Below are 20,273 nucleotides of genomic sequence, written 5' to 3'. Positions count from 1 at the left end.
CTCAGAGCCCACCAAGTCCTCCACCAACCTAGCCAGATAACTCCCTTTCCTCTATCCCTGGAGAAGGGCAGAGGTTTATTCTCTGGAGAAATGAAAGAAAGCGCTCTGGACTGAGAAAAGTTCAAGGTGGGAATGAGACGCAGAGCTCAGAAGAAGGGATGAAGTCAAATGGAACAGGTCTCTGGATTGAAACCCCAAGCCCACAGCCCAGTCACCCAGAGGCCAGAATCTATAAGCCACACATCCAGGTTTCTCAGATTCAGCAAATGGAAGTACAAGAAGTGCAGTTAAATTTGAATTTCAGATAAACAATGAATAATTTTTAGTATAAATGTGTCCTATGCAGTGTGTGTGTGGGACACACACATACAACTCCTGCTTAGCCTTTTAATGCCGTACTCTTAACACGCAGATAGCAAGGATCACAGAACCTTTTATGAAAGTCTCGCATGTGAAACGCAGAGACCAAAACAAACAGAAAATAAATGGAATTCAGAGAAAACAGGGAGAGGAAGAAAACAAAAACCAAAAACTGTTGTTAATATCCTTAGAGAGCTAAAATATTGCCCCATGAAATAAGAACAGAATGCCTTAAAAAATAATAGGAGCAAACTGTAGAAGAAAGAGCTCTTGCAAATTAAAAACATGATGGCCAAAATAAAGATCAAATGAAAGCATTGAGAAATACAGTCAAAGGACAACAAGGCAGCAATATGAAAAACACTGCTTTATTTCATTATATGCTTTTTAGTACTGTTTGATTTGTTAACTGTTGTATGTATTACTTTTATAAATATAAATTTAATTAATTTTTAAAATATATTTTAAAAGTAAAAATCCTAGCTCTGCCACTACATAGCTGTATGTCATCAGACAAATTATTTACCTCTCTGAGCCTCTCCATGTGTAAAATGGAGATAATAGTACCTATGTTTTCTGTCTTATGAATGTCTTAATATCTTATAAATGTCTTGTATGTCTTATAAATGGTGGCATCTACAACCTCATTTGTTTTATAGGCTATTTATTTTGCATGTTTTGTGGCCCTCATTTTGATTTAACTATCATGCTGTTCCATCTTTTTCTGAATTGATGCTCCTGAATTGGTTATTTATGGAAGCCTGTATCCCTTTAATATTCTTATTTCCTGTGTCTGACACTTGCAGGGTTTTGTGTTATTTTTCTCAAAGTAGAAGTATTTTCCCAAGCCAAGTTTCCAAATAGGTTCTAAGGGAGAAAAAAATGTCAACAGTAGGAGTCCATTCATTAAGCCCTGTTAGGGATGTGACGAATCACTGAGTGACCGCTGGGATGCAGTCAAGGAAGTTGGTTGCAACTCGTTTTCTCATTACTCTGCTCTTATCTTAATGCTGCAGCCCCGGCTAATGTTTGCTGACTCCAGAGAAGCTGGCTTGTTCTCTTTTTGTCAGCCTTATTGTTTTTTTGAGTTTCTGAATAGCTGCTCATTCTCTAATCTAGACCTTCAGGAGGCTGATTCACTTGCCTGTCTAAAGTTGCATTAAAGTATTGCCATATTTTTAGGCAAAACAATTCCTAGGGTTAATGAGGGGGAAAGCAGCTACTACAAACTGTCTCCCAGTTGCTTTTATTTCACAGAGATACAGTTGTGGAATTGGAAGGGATGTTAGAAATGATGTAATCCAGTTCATCTCCTTTATTTTGTAGATCAGGTACTAAGCTTGAAAAAGTTAAATAGTGTAGTTTGGGTCACATAACTAATTAGTGGCTAAGCTGGAACCCACACCTCCTGTTTCGAGGCTTTTCCACAAACACTGTATTCCTTCTCTAATGGAAGAATTAAGAAGTAGTTGTCATTTAAGTTGGGGATGCATTACATGGAAATATTGACCTTCCCAGGTGTACATGAATTGGTTTATTATGAAAACCAGGATGAGTTCCCATCCTCTCTCCCAAAGCAGAGCCAGAGACAAGGGCTTGCATGCACATAGTCTAGTTTTGGAGGTAACATCAGGAATAGGAGTGGGGGACTGGGACAGTGAAATGGGGAAGGAGGGAAGCTCTTGTAAAGACACACTCCCTTGTTGGTCACCACTGTGGTCAGTCGGGCTTGATCCCGCAGGGACTGTCTGAAAAGTCTTGTATAAGCTGCACCTCAGAATTACCCACCAGCCTCCAGCCTCCATCAGCCGAGGCTGTTCCATGGGAGTTAAAACTTCCATGCACTTCCAGGACGTGCATGTCCAAGGGCTGGGGATTCCTGCAGCCATTCCCCATCCCATGCGTGGGCTCAGAGCAGCGCCAGGGCAGAAGGTAAGCAAGGCACAGGGCAGCCGAGGCAGGAGCCATGGTGCTGGTTGGAGCAGCAGTGGCTGAAGAAAGGTGGACTATGAGGCGGCCTTGTACCCTTTCTAGAAGTTTGGATCATCCTTGGTTCTTCTGCCCTGACTGCTTAAATCAAAAGCCTTGATGCAGCGGAGGTCAACCAAAAAGGACGCTCACTGCTTTCCTCCCCTAAGAAGGGGAAAGTCACTCTAGAAGGGGTCAAAGCAGGCAGGGAGAAGATCCAGTCCTTTTGCAAGGAGGTTATGACTCATTCCTGGGGGCAGGATTTCCTGCCATGAGCCAAAAGGGGAAAATGTAAAATTCCTGGAAATATGGAATTCCTTTAAAAACAACCACAAAACCTTGTAAATTTAATTTCTAATGGCTTTGGGTATGCTCAGAATTCTGTACTACAAATGATGGGTGAAAGCAGAATTCACAAGTTTAAAAAACAGAAAATCAAACAAAACCTCAGTGTGAATTTCTAGGCTTCACAACCTAAGTCTGGGTGTTAATTCTTCAGTCTGATTTTCCAACTCATTGAAAGCATTTTCCAGTTACTGCTGAGTGATTTTCTGAAATTGATTTCTGTGCCTATTTCTGGGTCCCCGCAGTGAATACGGCTTTGATAATTAAATAGTAATTTCAGCATCTCAAGCAGGAATTAGATATACCCTATTGGTAACCAGCCATGTAACTTTGAGAGAGTCACTCACTTAATCTCTCTTTGCCCTGGTTTCCTTGTCAGCAACATGGGGACAGGTACATCACCCATACCAATCTCCTACAGTCCTTGTGGTGGCCAAAGGAGATTACCTATATGAAAGATAATTAAAATTTAGATAATCTAAATAATTTAAATTTGATAACACCGATAATTTAAAGTACCTTATAAAGAAAAGAATCATTCAGCCAGAAAAATTAATAAAATTTGGACCATAAAAGATGGCACTTGTTGGGGCAGACAGAGAGAGAGATCCAAAATTACAAGTGTTAAAACTTCAAAGAGATGTCGCAGTTGCCTTAGACTGTCTGCATGAAGTCAACAAAGATGACCTTGCATCTTCCACAATTAGTAATAAAAACAATGCCTAAAATTTCCTGAGTGCTCACTTGGGAGCTTTATATACACATTATTCCATTTAACACTTAAAGCAGTTCTGTCAGAGCAGGTACTATTATTGACCAGGTACTATTATTGACCCCATAGCAGGTACTATTATTGACCCAATCATACACATGAGGAAACTGAGGTTTGGAGAGATTCAGTAAATTGCTCACCATGTTAAATGGTAAAGCTGAGATTGGAACCAAGTATTTAGACTCCAAAATGCTTGTAACTACTCTGCCATTCTCTCTGCAGTTAGTTTAAGAGAACCAAAGGGGAAACTGAGGCCACTCCTGGAAATACTTGGGCACCAAGGGCAGCAGTAATGCCAGTTCCAGACCCACTACATATCAAGCCAGTGGCAACTGAACAAACTGCTGATGCCACCAGCAGGCTGTGGGTGGGGTGGAGGCTCCAGGTGAGAGTTGCTCAGGAGCCTTACCTGTGGGGCTGAGACCGCAAGTAGAGGCTCCTTGTTTGTTGTTGAGCTATACTGGGACATCAGAAGTTGGCAGTTCTTTAGCTTTAATACAGTCGTGGAAGCTGTTGCTCTCAGGCAGTAACTGTTTAGCATTCATCCCCAACAGGTTGTGACCACAGAATACTATATCCCTCATTTACCAGGTGCCTGCTCCGTGCCCAGCACTGTTCTAGGCATTACCGTATCTCCCTGTATCATCACTAGAATGGGAGCTCCATGAACGCAGACATCTTCCTCTTTAGCTCACTCTTGGAGCCCCCAAACCTGACACACTGCCTGACATAATAAATTCTCAAAATATTAACTCTTTGATATTGAATTCTCATATCAGCCTGCAAGGTAGATATTGTTATCCCCATCTTCTAGATAAGGATACATGGGCTTAGAGAGGGCACATACTTTACCCAAAGTCATCAAGTTGCCTGTGACACGTCTCCATGCCACATTGCCTCAGATCACTATTTAAACCAAGAATTATCCAAGAATTCAGATTTTATAAACCCATTTGGGCGCTTAATGCTTTTCTGGTTGGCTTTCTAAATTAATCAGACTAATCTTCAAATTGAAAAATTTTCACTTCCCTTTGTGCTCTGCAAGCATTCATCAGCCATTAAGGAAAATGCCCAGCCTAATGGTTTCTTTGTCTTTGTCTTTCCAAAGGGATGCAATAAGTAGCATTTCTCAAAAGCATCTGATGATGACAACAAAATGTACTAAATTGTCTTAGATTGTTACGAGTTATGGTTTGACCATCCTTCTAAAAATTAGACTAATATCTAAAATAATTTATTTTATGAAATACAATAGGAACTCAACAAATGTTTCTACTGCCATGTAGACAGGAATATTCATTCATTCATCATTAAACAAATGTTTATTAAGAGTCCACTATGTTCAGAGTTTTCAGCCTCTACAGTAGCCTACACTCAACTAGCCCCATATTGGAAAGGAAGAGGATAAATTAATGCATAGTAAGGTGTAATGACTTATAGGGCTTAACCCATTGTTCTTTCCCAAACATTCTTATATTTTAACAGAGCTGATGAATTAACCCACGGAAATTACTCTAATGGTAGAACAACAGACACAGTGACAGGTTAATGGAAGAAATATTTTGGTACTTTTTGATGCACATCAAAGCATTTTATATCTATTCATCCTCATATCCCCATCCATATGATATTGCAACTGAATAAAACATGAGAAATTTATCCACTAGCACTTACTGATGCCTTCTTTATGCCAGGCACTGTGCTAGTTGCTGGGGATTACAGGCAGAGAAGACATAATTCTTACCTTCAGGGACTGAGAACCCAGTGTAAAAGTGAGAAGAACAGTAATACCACATCGTGAGGAGTGCTACGGGCCAAGTAAATGCAGGGGCAACTAGGGCATGCTCCATCCAGCAACCCCTTGGACCACTTCTTGTACTGGAGATTATGGATCAACTGAACTAACGGTTAGGGCCTTGTATTGTCTAATTTTCTGTCATTTTCAATATTGAGAGTCGTTCTCGTCTTTCCATTTCCTGCATTTGCCAGTTTTATTCGTGCTGTCACCAACAGCACAGCACCTAACAGGTAATTTCATTCAGGTTCTTAGCTGGTCATGTGTTATCAGTGCTAGTCTAACACAGGGAGACAATTCACTTTCAAAATTAAATATATGACTTTTTTTCCTTTAGTCATAATTACTGGAGTTAACATCTGCCTACTAATTTATTATTCCTCTCTGATGCTTTTATGCCCAAAGTCCAGAAGTGTCTCCAGAATCTGCATTTAGCAATCAGTTGCAGATGTATGGTCTGCCTGTTGAATGAGCTGCAAGAACACTGAAAGAACAAAATTCTCCTCCCCATACCCATTCCACCCCGTCCCCCATACTCTCCTTCCACACATCTGACAATTCTGGAGTTGAAATTGCAGGAGAGTCACAATGATGATTTTCCACCTCAGCAGTAAAACCTTCCTAACATTCATAGAATTTTAGTAGATTCAGAACAGTTAGATAAATAGATAAAGATTATGTGTCCATATATACATGTAGAGTTATATAAATTTACAAAAAATATTCCTGATTAAAATATACACAGGATTGGTGATTTCTCAATTTACAAGTAAAAGGTGCCTTGTAGATGAATTACAAACTAGAAAAATTTTCAATGTAGCGATGGGTGACTGGTAACCAATCTTTAAAATTATTTTTGAAGGTAATTTTAGCAGTGCTGTTCAAATGATGCTTTTTTAAAGATTGCTATTTTTCAGAGTGAAACATAGGAGAGCAGGATAAAAGCCTAATAAAAACATATATGATTATAAATGAGATTTTCCAGTAAGTTGCTTTCCACTAGCTGAGGTGTTTGCCATTGTCCTTGAAAACCAAGGTTCCCAGTGATCTGCTTGAAAAGTTAATGATATATTTCCTCATGACAGAGGAGTCTGGATACAGGGAGTGTTATATAATTTTGTGGATTTTCAAGTGTTCGTTTTAGCAGCCCCATGTTTTTAAAAGCACTCCTATTTCTAACAGTTTCACACATGCTGATTTTGACTCTATGATCTATATACACATACACATACAGATGTTAAAAGGAGCAGCTGTGTGGGCCAATTTCTCAAAAGCACAGTGAATTTCACGATTATCTCTAAGGAGGAGGTCAGAAATACACCACCTAGAGCTGCAGACCACCAATCTGGTCTGGGCCATCTGCAGCCCTTTGGAGCATCTCATTGTTGATGGAAAGACCTCTGTCTGGTGCCCACCATGGTACTCGGTACTGGGTACTTCCTTAGTACAGCAGCCTGTGATGCCATTATACCTATGTCCAGATTCTCACAGCATGCAAGGCTATTTGGCCCCCGTTCATGCAACACACAATTTATAAAGATTATCTCAGAGGGCCAGAACTGGGAAGCTCGGGACCTGGAATCTACCTAGATCTGCCCATAACTACCCTGGGACCCTGGGCAAATCACTTCACCTTCCTTCACCTTGAGTTTCCTCACCTATAAATGAGAGAATTACAGCAGATTTTTTTCAAAGGTTCCGTATACCCCTAACAATCTGTATTTATAATGAAAACTCAAATTAAACATAGAAATCATTCTATGACCCAGCAATTTTACCTATATATAAGTGTGTGTGTGTGATTTATGTACACAAACACACATAGAGACAGACAGACAGAGACGGAGAGGCAAAGAGGGATCCAAACCTTGGGACACCAGAATAAATAGAACCTATCAAGAAATAGCCACACTTTTGTCAGTGGAGAAAAATGAAATTAGTATGTCACATTTTTCTGTGCTCTATGAAAAGATTCCTTCTGCCCCTCCTCTACCTACCACCCCCTAGGGATAGTGGATATTCCCTTTTGTCCTGATGCAGTAGACCCTGGCTTTGTTATAATGTGATGTGACGCCTATGACTGATTTTGGGTTCAGTTGATTTAAGACTTTCACACCAGCAGCTGTAGGTATTAAAATTTTCATAATCGTGGAGATTTATTCTTCTGGTGCTATTTGGTTGGCATGTCATAGATTTGCAATTAAAACAAACAAACTTCTATATTGAGTTAGACGCCTAGGTAATATGCTTCCACTTTACATCAAAAATGTTATGTCTCATATATTGAACATACTCTCAGCAGGTATTCCAATAGTTATGGAGGAAGGGTCAGACATTGGTTGGGAACGGTGTTCTTACATTTCCCACAACTTGTTATGTTGTCCACCTGGATCAAGTTAGAATCTAGTCTTCAAGACAGGGCTTTTCTTGGATAGGTTTTAGGTTGTTTTCTTATCTCAATCTCTCCAAATGACAGCTGTGAAGACTGTAGAACAATTGGAATCTAGGTGGAACCAGTGTCTAAAGAGGTTTTTTTTTTAATGAATAGTTTTCTGAGATCATCTTCTTCATTCATTCATCAACTCAACAAATATTTATTGAGCTCCTGGTACATGTCAGGCACTGTTGTAGGCACTGGGGATTCAGGGGTGAACAAAAATGGGCCAGGCCATTGTCCTCATGGAGCTTGCCTTCTAGTGATTTCTTAGAATAACTCATAGGATTGAAAAGACACCTAGGTGCTTATGATGACAGAGATGATGACTGACAAGCTCTTTCAGAAGGCCTTCCATGATCTTCCATGACTCTCCTATCTAAGCCAAGTGCCTTCCTCTGTGCTCCCAGGACACCCTGAGCACATCTTAGCTGCTTGGGGCAGCCATTATTCCAACAGCTTGTGTTCGTATCCCAGCTCTGCCACTCAGCACCTGGGGCCAGTTCACTCAACCCTTCTGAGCTTAATAACAGTAGCTAATCTTTACTGAGCACCTACTGTGTGCCAGGCATTCTGCTAAGTGTGTTACATAAATCATCTCATTGAATCCTCCCACCAACCCTAACAAGATAGATCCTATTGCTATTACTCTTCTCTGACAAGAAAACTGAAGCCCAGCAAAGTTCAATAACCTATCCAAGGTCAGTCATGTGGTTAATAAGTGACAGAACCCAGGAAGTCTGCCTAGAACATAGTAAGGGCCCAATAAATATTAGCCTCCTCAGGGCGAGGAGTAGGGGGAGGCAAGTGAGGTGGGTCATGAAGAGTGCAGTGTCAGATCCTGTCTTTATTTAAAATTTTGATATTTTATTCATCATGGGGTTTTTTTGTATTTATGCTGATTTTTTAAAACATTGCATTAAGATATTATTTGTCTTGATTACTGAGTTTGGGGCACCCACTTGAATTTTGTACCCAAGGCAAGTATCTCTCTAACCTCACTCTAGTCCCAGTATCATTAGTATTATCATTAGCATCACCTTTGAAGGGGGATTACCTGCATTTGTTGATCGCCCCTAGTAAACTCAGAGATGTTTACAAATTGTCTTGTGTCCATAAAGCCTAGTAAAGAGTTGGCACAGAGTAGGTGTTCAATAAATATCTGTTGTACCAAACTTTCTGCTCCACAATTATTCAAAAGAAGAAGAATTTCCATTCAGGGAGAAGAAAGAAGTAGATGACCTCTTCAATCTCCATAAAGTCCAATTAGTCCAGTGTGTATCACTGTTGGCAGTAATACTGTTAATATTATTTACACATCAACCATGGCTATCAGGTATTGAGTATCTACGAGTACCAAACACTTGATGCACCTCATTGCAAATTCTCACCACAAAGCTGGAAACTGAGGCTCAGCAATGTGGAACCACTTGCCCAGGACCATACAGCTAGTGAGTGACAGTCAGCATCAAGCCCAGGTCTGTGTGAGTCCAGACCTGGGCTCTTTCCATTCCACCACCTTTTTCTATTGCAGTTCACAGTCAGTGGTGGTGACGTGAAAAAGGCATGACCATGGTCAAAAAGAAGGGAGTGGGCAAGTGAAAAAGGTGGTAAAGGTATACGAAGAAAAGATATGCCCACACCTGCACACCCGAAGGGGAGGGGTGCTGCTGGGCCCTTTCATGTGACTGTGCAGGGCCATCCCTGCTGAGTGCAGTGATGTTGTTGGGGAGGTTATCTCATCCGTGGTGTGGCCTTGACCTGTACCCACTTGAAGAAGGAAATCCAGGACCTGCCTTTTTGTCTCAAATAAGGAAATGAGTCACCTGTTTGTCTTCCTGACCTGCCCCCTTTCAGGTGAATTGAGTTGTCCATCTGACCAGGTGGCAAGAAGTCCATACTGTTGGCCAGCTGGTGATGGGGACTCCAGACAAGAAACAGGGAAGCCAATAGCACTCAGCATCTTGTCCTTTGTCCCCCCAGATTACAATGGGTCAGCATAAGTGTTTAAGATCCTACTCTGATTTCCACCGTAAATGGCATGGTACTATTTTGTAAAGTGTATTCCTTAAAACATCAGTGCTATGGGATTCTGTGGTTAAGTCAGGGTGAGTAGGCTTTTCTCAGTATTTCGCAGAGCCTTCAAAAGGCTAATGCGGTGGTGAGTCTCTAGAGAGGTATATCACAGGCAGCATTTCTCAGACCCACTCGGCCAGAGCACTCCTTTTCATGCAGCACCTCCTAAGACCGGCATTTCGTGGAATGCACTTTGGGAAACAGCGTGCCAGAATCCTTTAAACGGCCTCTCATTAGGAAGTGCCAAGAGAGTGAAACCTTGGGAAATGATTCTTAAAGAATCAAAATGGTGATGTCTTTTTTTTTTTCCTTTCTCACTATAAATATGAAAATCATATAACTAGACTAAAGAAAGATTTTGAAAATAGGAATGTCACCCTATATTCACAACTCGAGAAGATTCCCTTCTTGCCTTTTCCATATCTATACGTCTCCAAATGTGTTTCCACATGCGTGTGTATCCAGCACTTAAAATGTGTAGACACATGCTAAATGCATTGCATGTCGTCTCATTTAATCCTCACAATAACTCTGAGTCAGCAAATAGGACCCCCAAGTTAGAGCTTAGGAAATTGAGGCTCAGAGGGTTTAAGTGACTTTCTGAAGTTGCACAGCAAGGAAGTGACTGAACCATTATCTAAACATAGTTATTTCTGACTCCATAGCCTATGTGTTTAAGCACTGAAATGGTGAAATAGTTATCTTCTAACTTCTACAAAAGTATTTGTCCTGAATTTACTACCACGGAGTTTATCTTATCTTGGATCATCATACGGGTCAGTTCTAAGTTGAATGATAAAAGAACATTCTGGAACTGTTCCCGCTTTTTATGTGTCCTTGCCTCCCTTCTCTGACTTTCAGTAAGAGTCACAGGGCTTCACATCAAGTAATCCCAAATGCGGGACCACACTGTTTTCTGTTTTATGGCTCGATAATCTCCTCCGTTGTAAATACATTCAGAAATGATTGTGGCTTTTTCTTGAAGCCTCAACATTTTTTTTTTAAAGTGATTTATTTTGATAGCACTTTAGCCTCATGATTTCAAATATTAAGTTACTTGGTTGAGGTGGTCTTATATTTTCCCATAAATGTGTTTATGTCACCGCACAGACTGAGAAATTTCATTCCAGGGTTTTTTTTTTCTTTTTTCATTTGATTTCATGCAGGAGGAGAACTGAATTCTTCGAACTTGTCAGTAAAGGAGAATATGATTGGAACATCAAAAACCATCGTGATATATTTCGGTAAGAAACAGCTCTTGTTTATGTGTTTCTTCATTATTTGATGATTTAGCCATGCTTTTCTGACAGTGCTAAAAGCACACAAATAGTTTTTAAAGTAACAAAGCTTACATTCAAAACGTTCAGAAATTAGTTGAATAATTAGAGAATGTGTCTTTTCGTTTTCTAATTTATTTTATTTTGCCTCCTCTCCATAAATTTGCCTTCAAAATTAGAAAATGATGTTTGAATTGTTCCCGTTTCAGCAGGCATGCAAATTGCAGGGGAGAGGGGATTTTTGAACCTATGGAAACAGTTACACAGAACAAAGGAAAGTGAGAGTTAAGTTTGGGGGGTTTTTTAGAGACAATAGACATTGTAGATAGAAAACCAATCAAAAGATTTTGGTGCTGGAAATAAGGAATCTGTTCTAGACTTTTCACAGGACTTCTTCCCAGTTGTTTAGAAAAGACAGCAAACCATCATTTTTATGTGGAACATTTTAACCACCTGATCGCAGACACGCCAGCTGGATAGGCACTATTCCTCTTTCTCTCATACCCTGTCCTTCCACTGTCCCCATCTCACCCATCCCCAGACTTTCTGGTGTCTTAGTCCTGTTCCAGAGCTATTAAACATTTCTGGGAAAGCTTGTGAGCTTTCTGGACTTGTGGGCTCAGTGTGTCTGCTCCACAGCCAGGCGACCACTGGCATCACCCCCAGTGGGATCCCTGCCCCAGCCCTGGCCCACATGCACATGCAAGACCTCCGCCTCCGTCTGAGAACACAGACCCCTGCCTGCCGCTTCCCTCTTCTCACTCTCTCACCAAGGGCGCTCTACTTCTCCCCTCTCTGCATTACTATTTCTCTGTGTTATCTTTTTTTTTTTTTGAGGAATTAAAGACAACTGTGCTTGTCTTACAAATCAAGATCTCTGTTATCTTTACAGACCTTTTCTGCATCCTCTCCGGTGGGGTGGCTGGAGCGGGGGGCTGGTGATGGGTGACGGTGGGAAGGACCCTTCCTGTCTTTTTTTTTTTTTTTTTTTTTTTTAACCCAATGAAAGTTTAGTATTAGTTGTTTTGTTTGTTTGTTTATACTGCAGGTTCTTATTAGTCATCAATTTTATACACATAAGTGTATACATGTCAATCCCAATCGCCCAATTCAGCACACCACCATCCCCACCCCACCGCAGTTTTCCCCCCTTGGTGTCCATATGTCTGTTCTCTACGTCTGTGTCTCAACTTCTGCCCTGCAAACCGGCTCATCTGTACCAGTTTTCTAGGTTCCACGTACGTGCGTTAATATACGATATTTGTTTTTCTCTTTCTGACTTACTTCACTCTGTATGACAGTCTCTAGATCCATCCACGTCTCAACAAATGACTCAATTTCGTTCCTTTTTATGGCGGAGTAATATTCCATTGTATATATGTACCACAACTTCTTTATCCATTCGTCTGTTGATGGGCATTTAGGTTGCTTCCATGACCTGGCTATTGTAAATAGTGCTGCAGTGAACATTCGGGTGCATGTGTCTTTTTGAATTACGGTTTTCTCTGGGTATATGCCCAGTAGTGGGATTGCTGGCTCATATGGTAATTCTATTTTTAGTTTTTTAAGGAAACTCCATATTGTTCTCCATAGTGGCTGTATCAATTTACATTCCCACCAACAGTGCAAGAGGGTTCCCTTTTCTCCACACCCTCTCCAGCATTTGTTGTTTGTAGATTTTCTGATGATGCCCATTCTAACTGGTGTGAGGTGATACCTCATTGTAGTTTTGATTTGCATTTCTCTAATGATTAGTGATGTTGAGCAGCTTTTCATGTGCTTCGTGGCCGTCTGTATGTCTTCTTTGGAGAAATGTCTATTTAGGTCTTCTGCCCATATTTGGATTGGGTTGTTTGTTTCTTTAATATTGAGCTGCATGAGCTGTTTATATATTTTGGAGATTAATCCTTTGTCCGTTGATTCGTTTGCAAATATTTTCTCCCATTCTGAGGGTTGTCTTTTCGTCTTGTTTATGGTTTCCTTTGCTGTGCAAAAGCTTTGAAGTTTCATTAGGTCCCATTTGTTTATTTTTGTTTTTATTTCCATTACTCTAGGAGGTGGATCAAAAAAGATCTTGCTGTGATTTATGTCAAAGAGTGTTCTTCCTATGTTTTCCTCTAAGAGTTTTATAGTGTCCAGTCTTACATTTAGGTCTCTAATCCATTTTGAGTTTATTTTTGTGTATGGTGTTAGGGAGTATTCTAATTTCATTCTTTTACATGTAGCTGTCCAGTTTTCCCAGCACCACTTATTGAAGAGACTGTCTTTTCTCCATTGTATATCTTTGCCTCCTTTGTCATAGATTAGTTGACCATAGGTGCGTGGGTTTATCTCTGGGCTTTCTATCTTAATCCATTGATCTATATTTCTGTTTTTGTGCCAGTACCATATTGTCTTGATTACTGTAGCTTTGTAGTATAGTCTGAAGTCAGGGAGTCTGATTCCTCCAGCTCCGTTTTTTTCCCTCAAGATTGCTTTGGCTTTTCGGGGTCTTTTGTGTCTCCATACAAATTTTAAGATTTTTTGTTCTAATTCCGTAAAAAATGCCATTGGTAATTTGATAGGGATTGCATTGAATCTGTAGATTGCTTTGGGTAGTATAGTCATTTTCACAATGTTGATTCTTCCAAGCCAAGAACATGGTATATCTCTCCATCTGTTGGTATCATCTTTAATTTCTTTCATCAGTGTCTTAATAGTTTTCTGCATACAGGTCTTTTGTCTCCCTAGGTAGGTTTATTCCTAGGTATTTTATTCTTTTTGTTTCAATGGTAAATGGGAGTGTTTCCTTAATTTTTCTTTCAGATTTTCATCATTAGTGTATAGGAATGCAAGAGATTTCTGTGCATTAATTTTGTATCCTGCAACTTTACCATATTCATTAATTAGCTCTAGCAGTTTTCTGGTGGCAGTTTTAGGATTCTCTATGTATAGTATCATGTCATCTGCAAACAGTGACAGTTTTACTTCTTCTTTTCCAATTTGTATTCCTTTTATTTCTTTTTCTTCTCTGATTGCCGTGGCTAGGACTTCCAAAACTATGTTGAATAATAGTGGTGAGAGTGGACATCCTTGTCTCGTTCCTGATCTTAGAGTAAATGCTTTCAGTTTTTCACCGTTGAGAATGATGTTTGCTGTGTGTTTGTCATATATGGCCTTTATTATGTTGAGGTAGGTTCCCTCTATGCCCACTTTCTGGAGAGTTTTTATCATAAATGGGTGTTGAATTTTGTCAAAAGCTTTTTCTGCATCTATTGAGATGATCATATGGTTTTTATTCTTCAATTTGTTAATATGGTGTATCACATTGATTGATTTGCATATATTGAAGAATCCTTGCATCCCTGGGATAAATCCCACTTGATCGTGGTGTATGATCCTTTTAATGTGTTGTTGGATTCTGTTTGCTAGTATTTTGTTGAGGATTTTTGCATCTATATTCATCAGTGATATTGGTCTGTAATTTTATTTTTTTGTAGTGTCTTTGTCTGGTTTTGGTATCAGGGTGATGGTGGCCTCATAGAATGAGTTTGGGAGTGTTCCTTCCTCTGCAATTTTTTGGAAGAGTTTGAGAAGGATAGGTGTTAGCTCTTCTCTAAATGTTTGATAGAATTCACCTGTGAAGCCATCTGGTCCTGGACTTTTGTTTGTTGGAAGATTTTTAATCACAGTTTCAATTTCATTACTTGTGATTGGTCTGTTCATATTTTCTGCTTCTTCCTGGTTCAGTCTTGGAAGGTTATACCTTTCTAAGAATTTGTCCATTTCTTCCAGGTTGTCCATTTTATTGGCATAAAGTTGCTTGTAGTAGTCTCTTAGGATGCTTTGTATTTCTGCGGTGTCTGTTGTAACTTCTCCTTTTTCATTTCTGATTTTATTGATTTGAGTCCTCTCCCTCTTTTTCTTGATGAGTCTGGCTAATGGCTTATCAATTTTGTTTATCTTCTCAAAGAACCAGCTTTTAGTTTTATTGATCTTTGCTATTGTTTTCTTTGTTTCTATTTCATTTATTTCCGCTCTGATCTTTATGATTTCTTTCCTTCTGCTAACTTTGGGTTTTGTTTGTTCTTCTTTCTCTAGTTTCTTTAGGTGTAAGGTTAGATTGTTTACTTGAGATTTTTCTTGTTTCTTTAGGTAGGCTTGTATAGCTATAAACTTCCCTCTTAGAACTGCTTTTGCTGCATCCCATAGTTTTTGGATCGTCGTGTTTTCACTGTCATTTGTCTCTAGGTATTTTTTGATTTCCTCTTTGATTTCTTCAGTGACCTCTTGGTTATTTAGTAACGTATTGTTTAGCCTCCATATGTTTGTGTTTTTTACGTTTTTTCCCCTGTAATTGATTTCTAATCTCATAGCATTGTGGTCAGAAAAGATGCTTGATATGATTTCAATTTTCTTAAATTTACTGAGGCTTGATTTGTGACCCGAGATGTGATCTATCCTGGAGAATGTTCCGTGCGCACTTGAGAAGAAAGTGTAATCTGCTGTTTTTGGATGGAATGTCCTATAAATATCAATTAAATCTATCTGGTCTATTGTGTCATTTAAAGCTTCTGTTTCCTTATTTATTTTCATTTTGGATGATCTGTCCATTGGTGTAAGTGAGGTGTTAAAGTCCCCCACTATGATTGTGTTACTGTCAATTTCCTCTTTTATAGCTGTTAGCAGTTGCCTTATGTAATGAGGTGCTCCTATGTTGGGTGCATATATATTTATAATTGTTATATCTTCTTCTTGGATTGATCCCTTGATCATTATGTAGTGTCCTTCCTTGTCTCTTGTAACATTCTTTATTTTAAAGTCTATTTTATCTGATACGAGTATAGCTACTCCAGCTTTCTTTTGATTTCCATTTGCATGGAATATCTTTTTCCATCCCCTCACTTTCAGTCTGTATGTGTCCCTAGGTCTAAAGTGGGTCTCTTGTAGACAACATATATATGGGTCTTGTTTTTGTATCCATTCAGCAAGCCTGTGTCTTTTGGCTGGAGCATTTAATCCATTCACATTTAAGGTAATTATCGATATGTATGTTCCTATGACCATTTTCTTAATCGTTTTGGGTTTGTTTTTGTAGGTCCTTTTCTTCTCTTGTGTTTCCCACTTAGAGAAGTTCCTTTAACATTTGTTGTAGAGCTGGTTTGGTGGTGCTGAATTCTCTTAGCTTTTGCTTGTCTGTAAAGCTTTTGATTTCTCCATCAAATCTAAATGAGATCCTTGCCGGGTAGAGTAATCTTGGTTGTAGGTTCTTCCCTTTCATCACTTTAAGTATATCATGCCACTCCCTTCTGGCTTGTAGAGTTTCTGCTGAGAAATCAGCTGTTAACCTTATGGGAGTTCCCTTGTATGTTATTTGTCGTTTTTCCCTTGCTGCTTTCAATAATTTTTCTTTGTCTTTAATTTTTGCCACTTTGATTACTATGTGTCTCGGCGTGCTTCTCCTTGGGTTTATCCTGTATGGGACTCTCTGCGCTTTCTGGACTTGGGTGGCTATTTCCTTTCCCATGTTAGGGAAGTTTTCGACTATAATCTCTTCAAATATTTTCTCTGGCCCTTTATCTCTCTCTTCTCCTTCTGGGACCCCTATTATGCGAATGTTGTTGCGTTTAATGTTGTCCCAGAGGTCTCTTAGGCTGTCTTCATTTCTTTTCATTCTTTTTTCTTTAGTCTGTTCCGCAGCAGTGAATTCCACCATTCTGTCTTCCAGGTCACTTATCCGTTCTTCTGCCTCAGTTATTCTACTATTGATTCCTTCTAGTGTAGTTTTCATTTCAGTTATTGTATTGGTCATCTCTGTTTGTTTGTTCTTTAATTCTTCTAGGTCTTTGTTAATCATTTCTTGCATCTTCTCAATCTTTGCCTCCATTCTTATTCCAAGGTCCTGGATCATCTTCACTATCATTATTCTGAATTCTTTTTCTGGAAGGTTGCCTATCTCCACTTCATTTAGTTGTTTTTCTGGAGTTTTTTCTTGTTCCTTCATCTGGTATATAGCCCTCTGCCTTTTCATCTTGTCTATCTTTCTGTAAATGTGGTTTCTGTTCCACAGGCTGCAGGACTGTAGTTCTTCTTGCTTCTGCTGTCTGCCCTCTGGTGGTTGAGGCTATCTAAGAGGCTTGATGGGAGGCTCTGGAGGTGGGTAGAGCTGACTGTTGCTGTGGGGGTCAGAGCTCCGTAAAACTTTAATCCACTTGACTGTTGCTGGGTGGGGCTGGGTTCCCTCCCTGTTGGTTGTTTTGCCTGAGGCAACCCAACACTGGAGCCTCCTTGGGCTCTTTGGTGGGGCTAATGGCAGACTCTGGGAGGGCTCACGCCAAGGAGTACTTCCCAGAACCTCCGCTGCCAGTGTCCTTGTCCCCACGGTGAAACAGAGCCAGCCCCCGCCTCTGCAGGAGACCCCCCAACACCAGCAGTTATGTCTGGTTCAGTCTCCCCCAGGGTCACTGCTCCTTCCCCTGGGTCCCGATGCACAAACTATTTTGTGTGCACCCTCCAAGAGTGGGGTCTCTGTTCCCCCCAGTCCTGTCGAAGTCCTGCAATCAATTCCCACTAGGCTTCAAAGTCTGATTCTCTATGAATTCCTCCTCCCGTTGCCAGACCCCCAGGTTGGGAAGCCTGACGTGGGGCTCAGAATGTTCACTCCAGTGGGTGGACTTCTGTGGTATAAGTGCTCGCCAGTCTGTGAGTCACCCACCCAGCAGTTATGGGATTTGATTTTACTCTGATTGCGCCCCTCCTACCGTCTCACTGTGGCTTCTCCTCTGTCCTTGGACGTGGGGTATCCTCCTTGGTGAAGTCCAGTGTCTTCCTGTCAAAGATTGTCCAGCAGCCAGTTGTGATTCTGGTGCTCTCCGACCCTTCTTGTCTTCAACACTAGCATCTCTGCTCGTGTCCTATTCCAGTCCCTCCACCTCCCCGCCCCACCCCGACCCCGACCTTGCTGTGTCAATTATACTCCTTTGGCTTGCATTTTCAAAATCTGACTTTTTTTTCCGCCCAGCATGACCTTTCTAAGCCTAAAAAATACACTTCCATCTCCTCGGTAAAAAAAAAAAAAAAAAATCCCTAAAATCTGCCTCCTTCTTAAAGTCCAATCGTAGTTTTCTTCTCTCCTTCAATTCCACACTTCACTCACACTCCTTCTAACCTCTTACAAGGCAATTTCTTTCTTTTTAAATCATTTTTAATTCCACAAGTAACGATAGGAATATATTTTTCTGAAACAAAGTAAAACATTACAGATAACCCCCCAGTTCTTTGAGCATCATTCCCAATTCCCATACTGTGCATAGCTTTGCTCTGTTAGCAATTCCTTGTTTCTTTTCAGACTACTGTCAGAGCATTTCCATACATGTGTACCCATGGAAACATGCTATTTAGTGTAGATTTGTTTGTTTGTTTGTTTGTTTTAACATAAATTATATATTTACATGTCAATCTGAACTCACTTGTTCACTCAGCTGTATGCCTTGGAGTTCTTTCCATGTCCATACCAGTATCATCTTTGATTGTTGCATAGTATTCCAAAGTATGAAGTTACCACAGAGTATTTAGTATTTAGAGTGAATTCCTCCACTGAGGAGTTTAGTTGCTGAAATGTAATTTCTGTGCGTTTTGAAAGTCACCGGTCACCTCCTAAGGATCAGATCCTACAGCCTTTGTTCTCTGCAGCTTCCTCCATCTCTTCGCAGCCCTCACTGCATTGGCCTTTCCTTTCTTAAAACTCTTCCCTGCCTTGGCTTCCACAAAGCCCATGCTCTTCTGTATTTTCTACTTCCTTCTGACTTTTTTCTTCTCCTATTTGTGTTTCTCTAGTCCTTCCTCCTCCCCACTGCCCCCTAAATGTAATCGTCCCTCAAGGAATTCTTCTCTTGTTCCTCAGCATCCTCACAAATGGTCCCACCGGGTTTCTTGGGTCTGGCCTCTCTCCTGAGCACAACTCGTAAAATGCCAGCACTCGTCCCATGTCTCCACCTGAGTGTTTTCCCACAGAGGTTTTCAAATTTTTTGGCAGGGAACCCCATATGTAAGAAAATCTTATTTAGAAGCACAGTACATAAAGCAGAGGTGAGATGCTTCAGAAACCCTCCCCTCCCCCCAGCTCTGCCCTCCCCACCCCCCCCCGGCAATTTCACAGCTGGACTCTGACCATGTGCACGTTGCGGGCAGCTGGCGGGGCTCGGGGGGAGCGCTGTCTTAGAGAATTTTGAAATAGTAATAAAACCAGCTAAAAGTTGGTCTGCTTTTTATCATCACCATGTGCCTGCAATCTAAACAATGTCAACAATGAGACACTCCTCCCAGAGAAAAATCTTTTGTTGGAATAAATTCTAAACAACGGCTGAGATTACTGTTGAGTATCAAAATAATTGCTATGAAAGCTTCAAATTAGCACATTATTACTTATCCTTTCATTGTGCATGTATCGTACATGTAAGTTAATTCCAAGAACGCCCAGTTATTCCGTCAGCCCCTGGCACAGGTGGACTCGGGACACATTTTCAAGAGTAAGTTGCTAACGGTTCGGAACTTTCTGCACTCACTCCAGATGCAGTTTGTGTCTCCAGCCTCTGAGAACATCACCTTTCTGCTTTTAAACAGTATATTCAGAATAAACAATGATAGCTCGGTGATGTTAAAGATAAAGAAACAGAACTTGAGTTACTTCCGTTCTGTCATTTTATGTTGAACATTTGGGGTCTGTATTTGTGTTTAAAATTTAAAACAGTGAAACAGAGTGCAGACTGCGAGGTGTAATCTTTTTGTGTGGTAGGCATAAAATTCAGTTCATACATGTAATCTTTTACTGAATTTGGATATATCTTTTAAATTACAGTGTATTCCTTTTGAGTTGTTAATGCTTTTAAAACTAGAGAAAAACAAGAAAATGATGATTATCACAAGATAATTATTCAAATAATTTTGGCGCCTAGAGGAGGAGAGGCATGATAACAAGGAGCTGCTGTGAGTCTCAGATACCCTAGGAACACACTGTCCTCTTCCCACCCCACAGAGGACATTCCTGACCATTCATTCCTGCAACCGCACTAAGCAGATTGCACCCCCTAACTCTAAAATGCACTAGAGTTATGCGGACCTCAAGACTCAAACAGTTGCTACAAACTCCCTCCCTGCTCTCATATTTTAGAGAAGGCCTTTCAAGTACAGAGGCTTGATCTAAAAAATAAGGTAAAACTGCCCATTCTCCTCCTTCTGTTCGTTCTTCCTGTGCAAGCTCCCAGCCCT

The 20,273-nt window shown here is 40.4% G+C and overlaps 1 protein-coding gene across 1 annotated transcript in view; it reads left to right on the top strand.

Annotated features, from left to right (window-relative positions):
- The window catches only part of PDE11A (phosphodiesterase 11A), a 437,737-nt gene that overhangs the window by 375,629 nt on the left and 41,835 nt on the right, over positions 1 to 20,273 (top strand). Inside the window, exon 16 of the mRNA XM_061202501.1 lies at positions 10,917 to 10,994. Within this exon, the coding sequence (XP_061058484.1) occupies positions 10,917 to 10,994 (78 nt within the window). The remainder of the gene's footprint in view (positions 1 to 10,916; positions 10,995 to 20,273) is intronic.

Source organism: Eubalaena glacialis, chromosome 1 (assembly GCF_028564815.1).
Source record: "Eubalaena glacialis isolate mEubGla1 chromosome 1, mEubGla1.1.hap2.+ XY, whole genome shotgun sequence".
Taxonomy (NCBI): domain Eukaryota; kingdom Metazoa; phylum Chordata; class Mammalia; order Artiodactyla; family Balaenidae; genus Eubalaena; species Eubalaena glacialis.
This window is presented reverse-complemented; position numbering and strand designations above follow the sequence as displayed.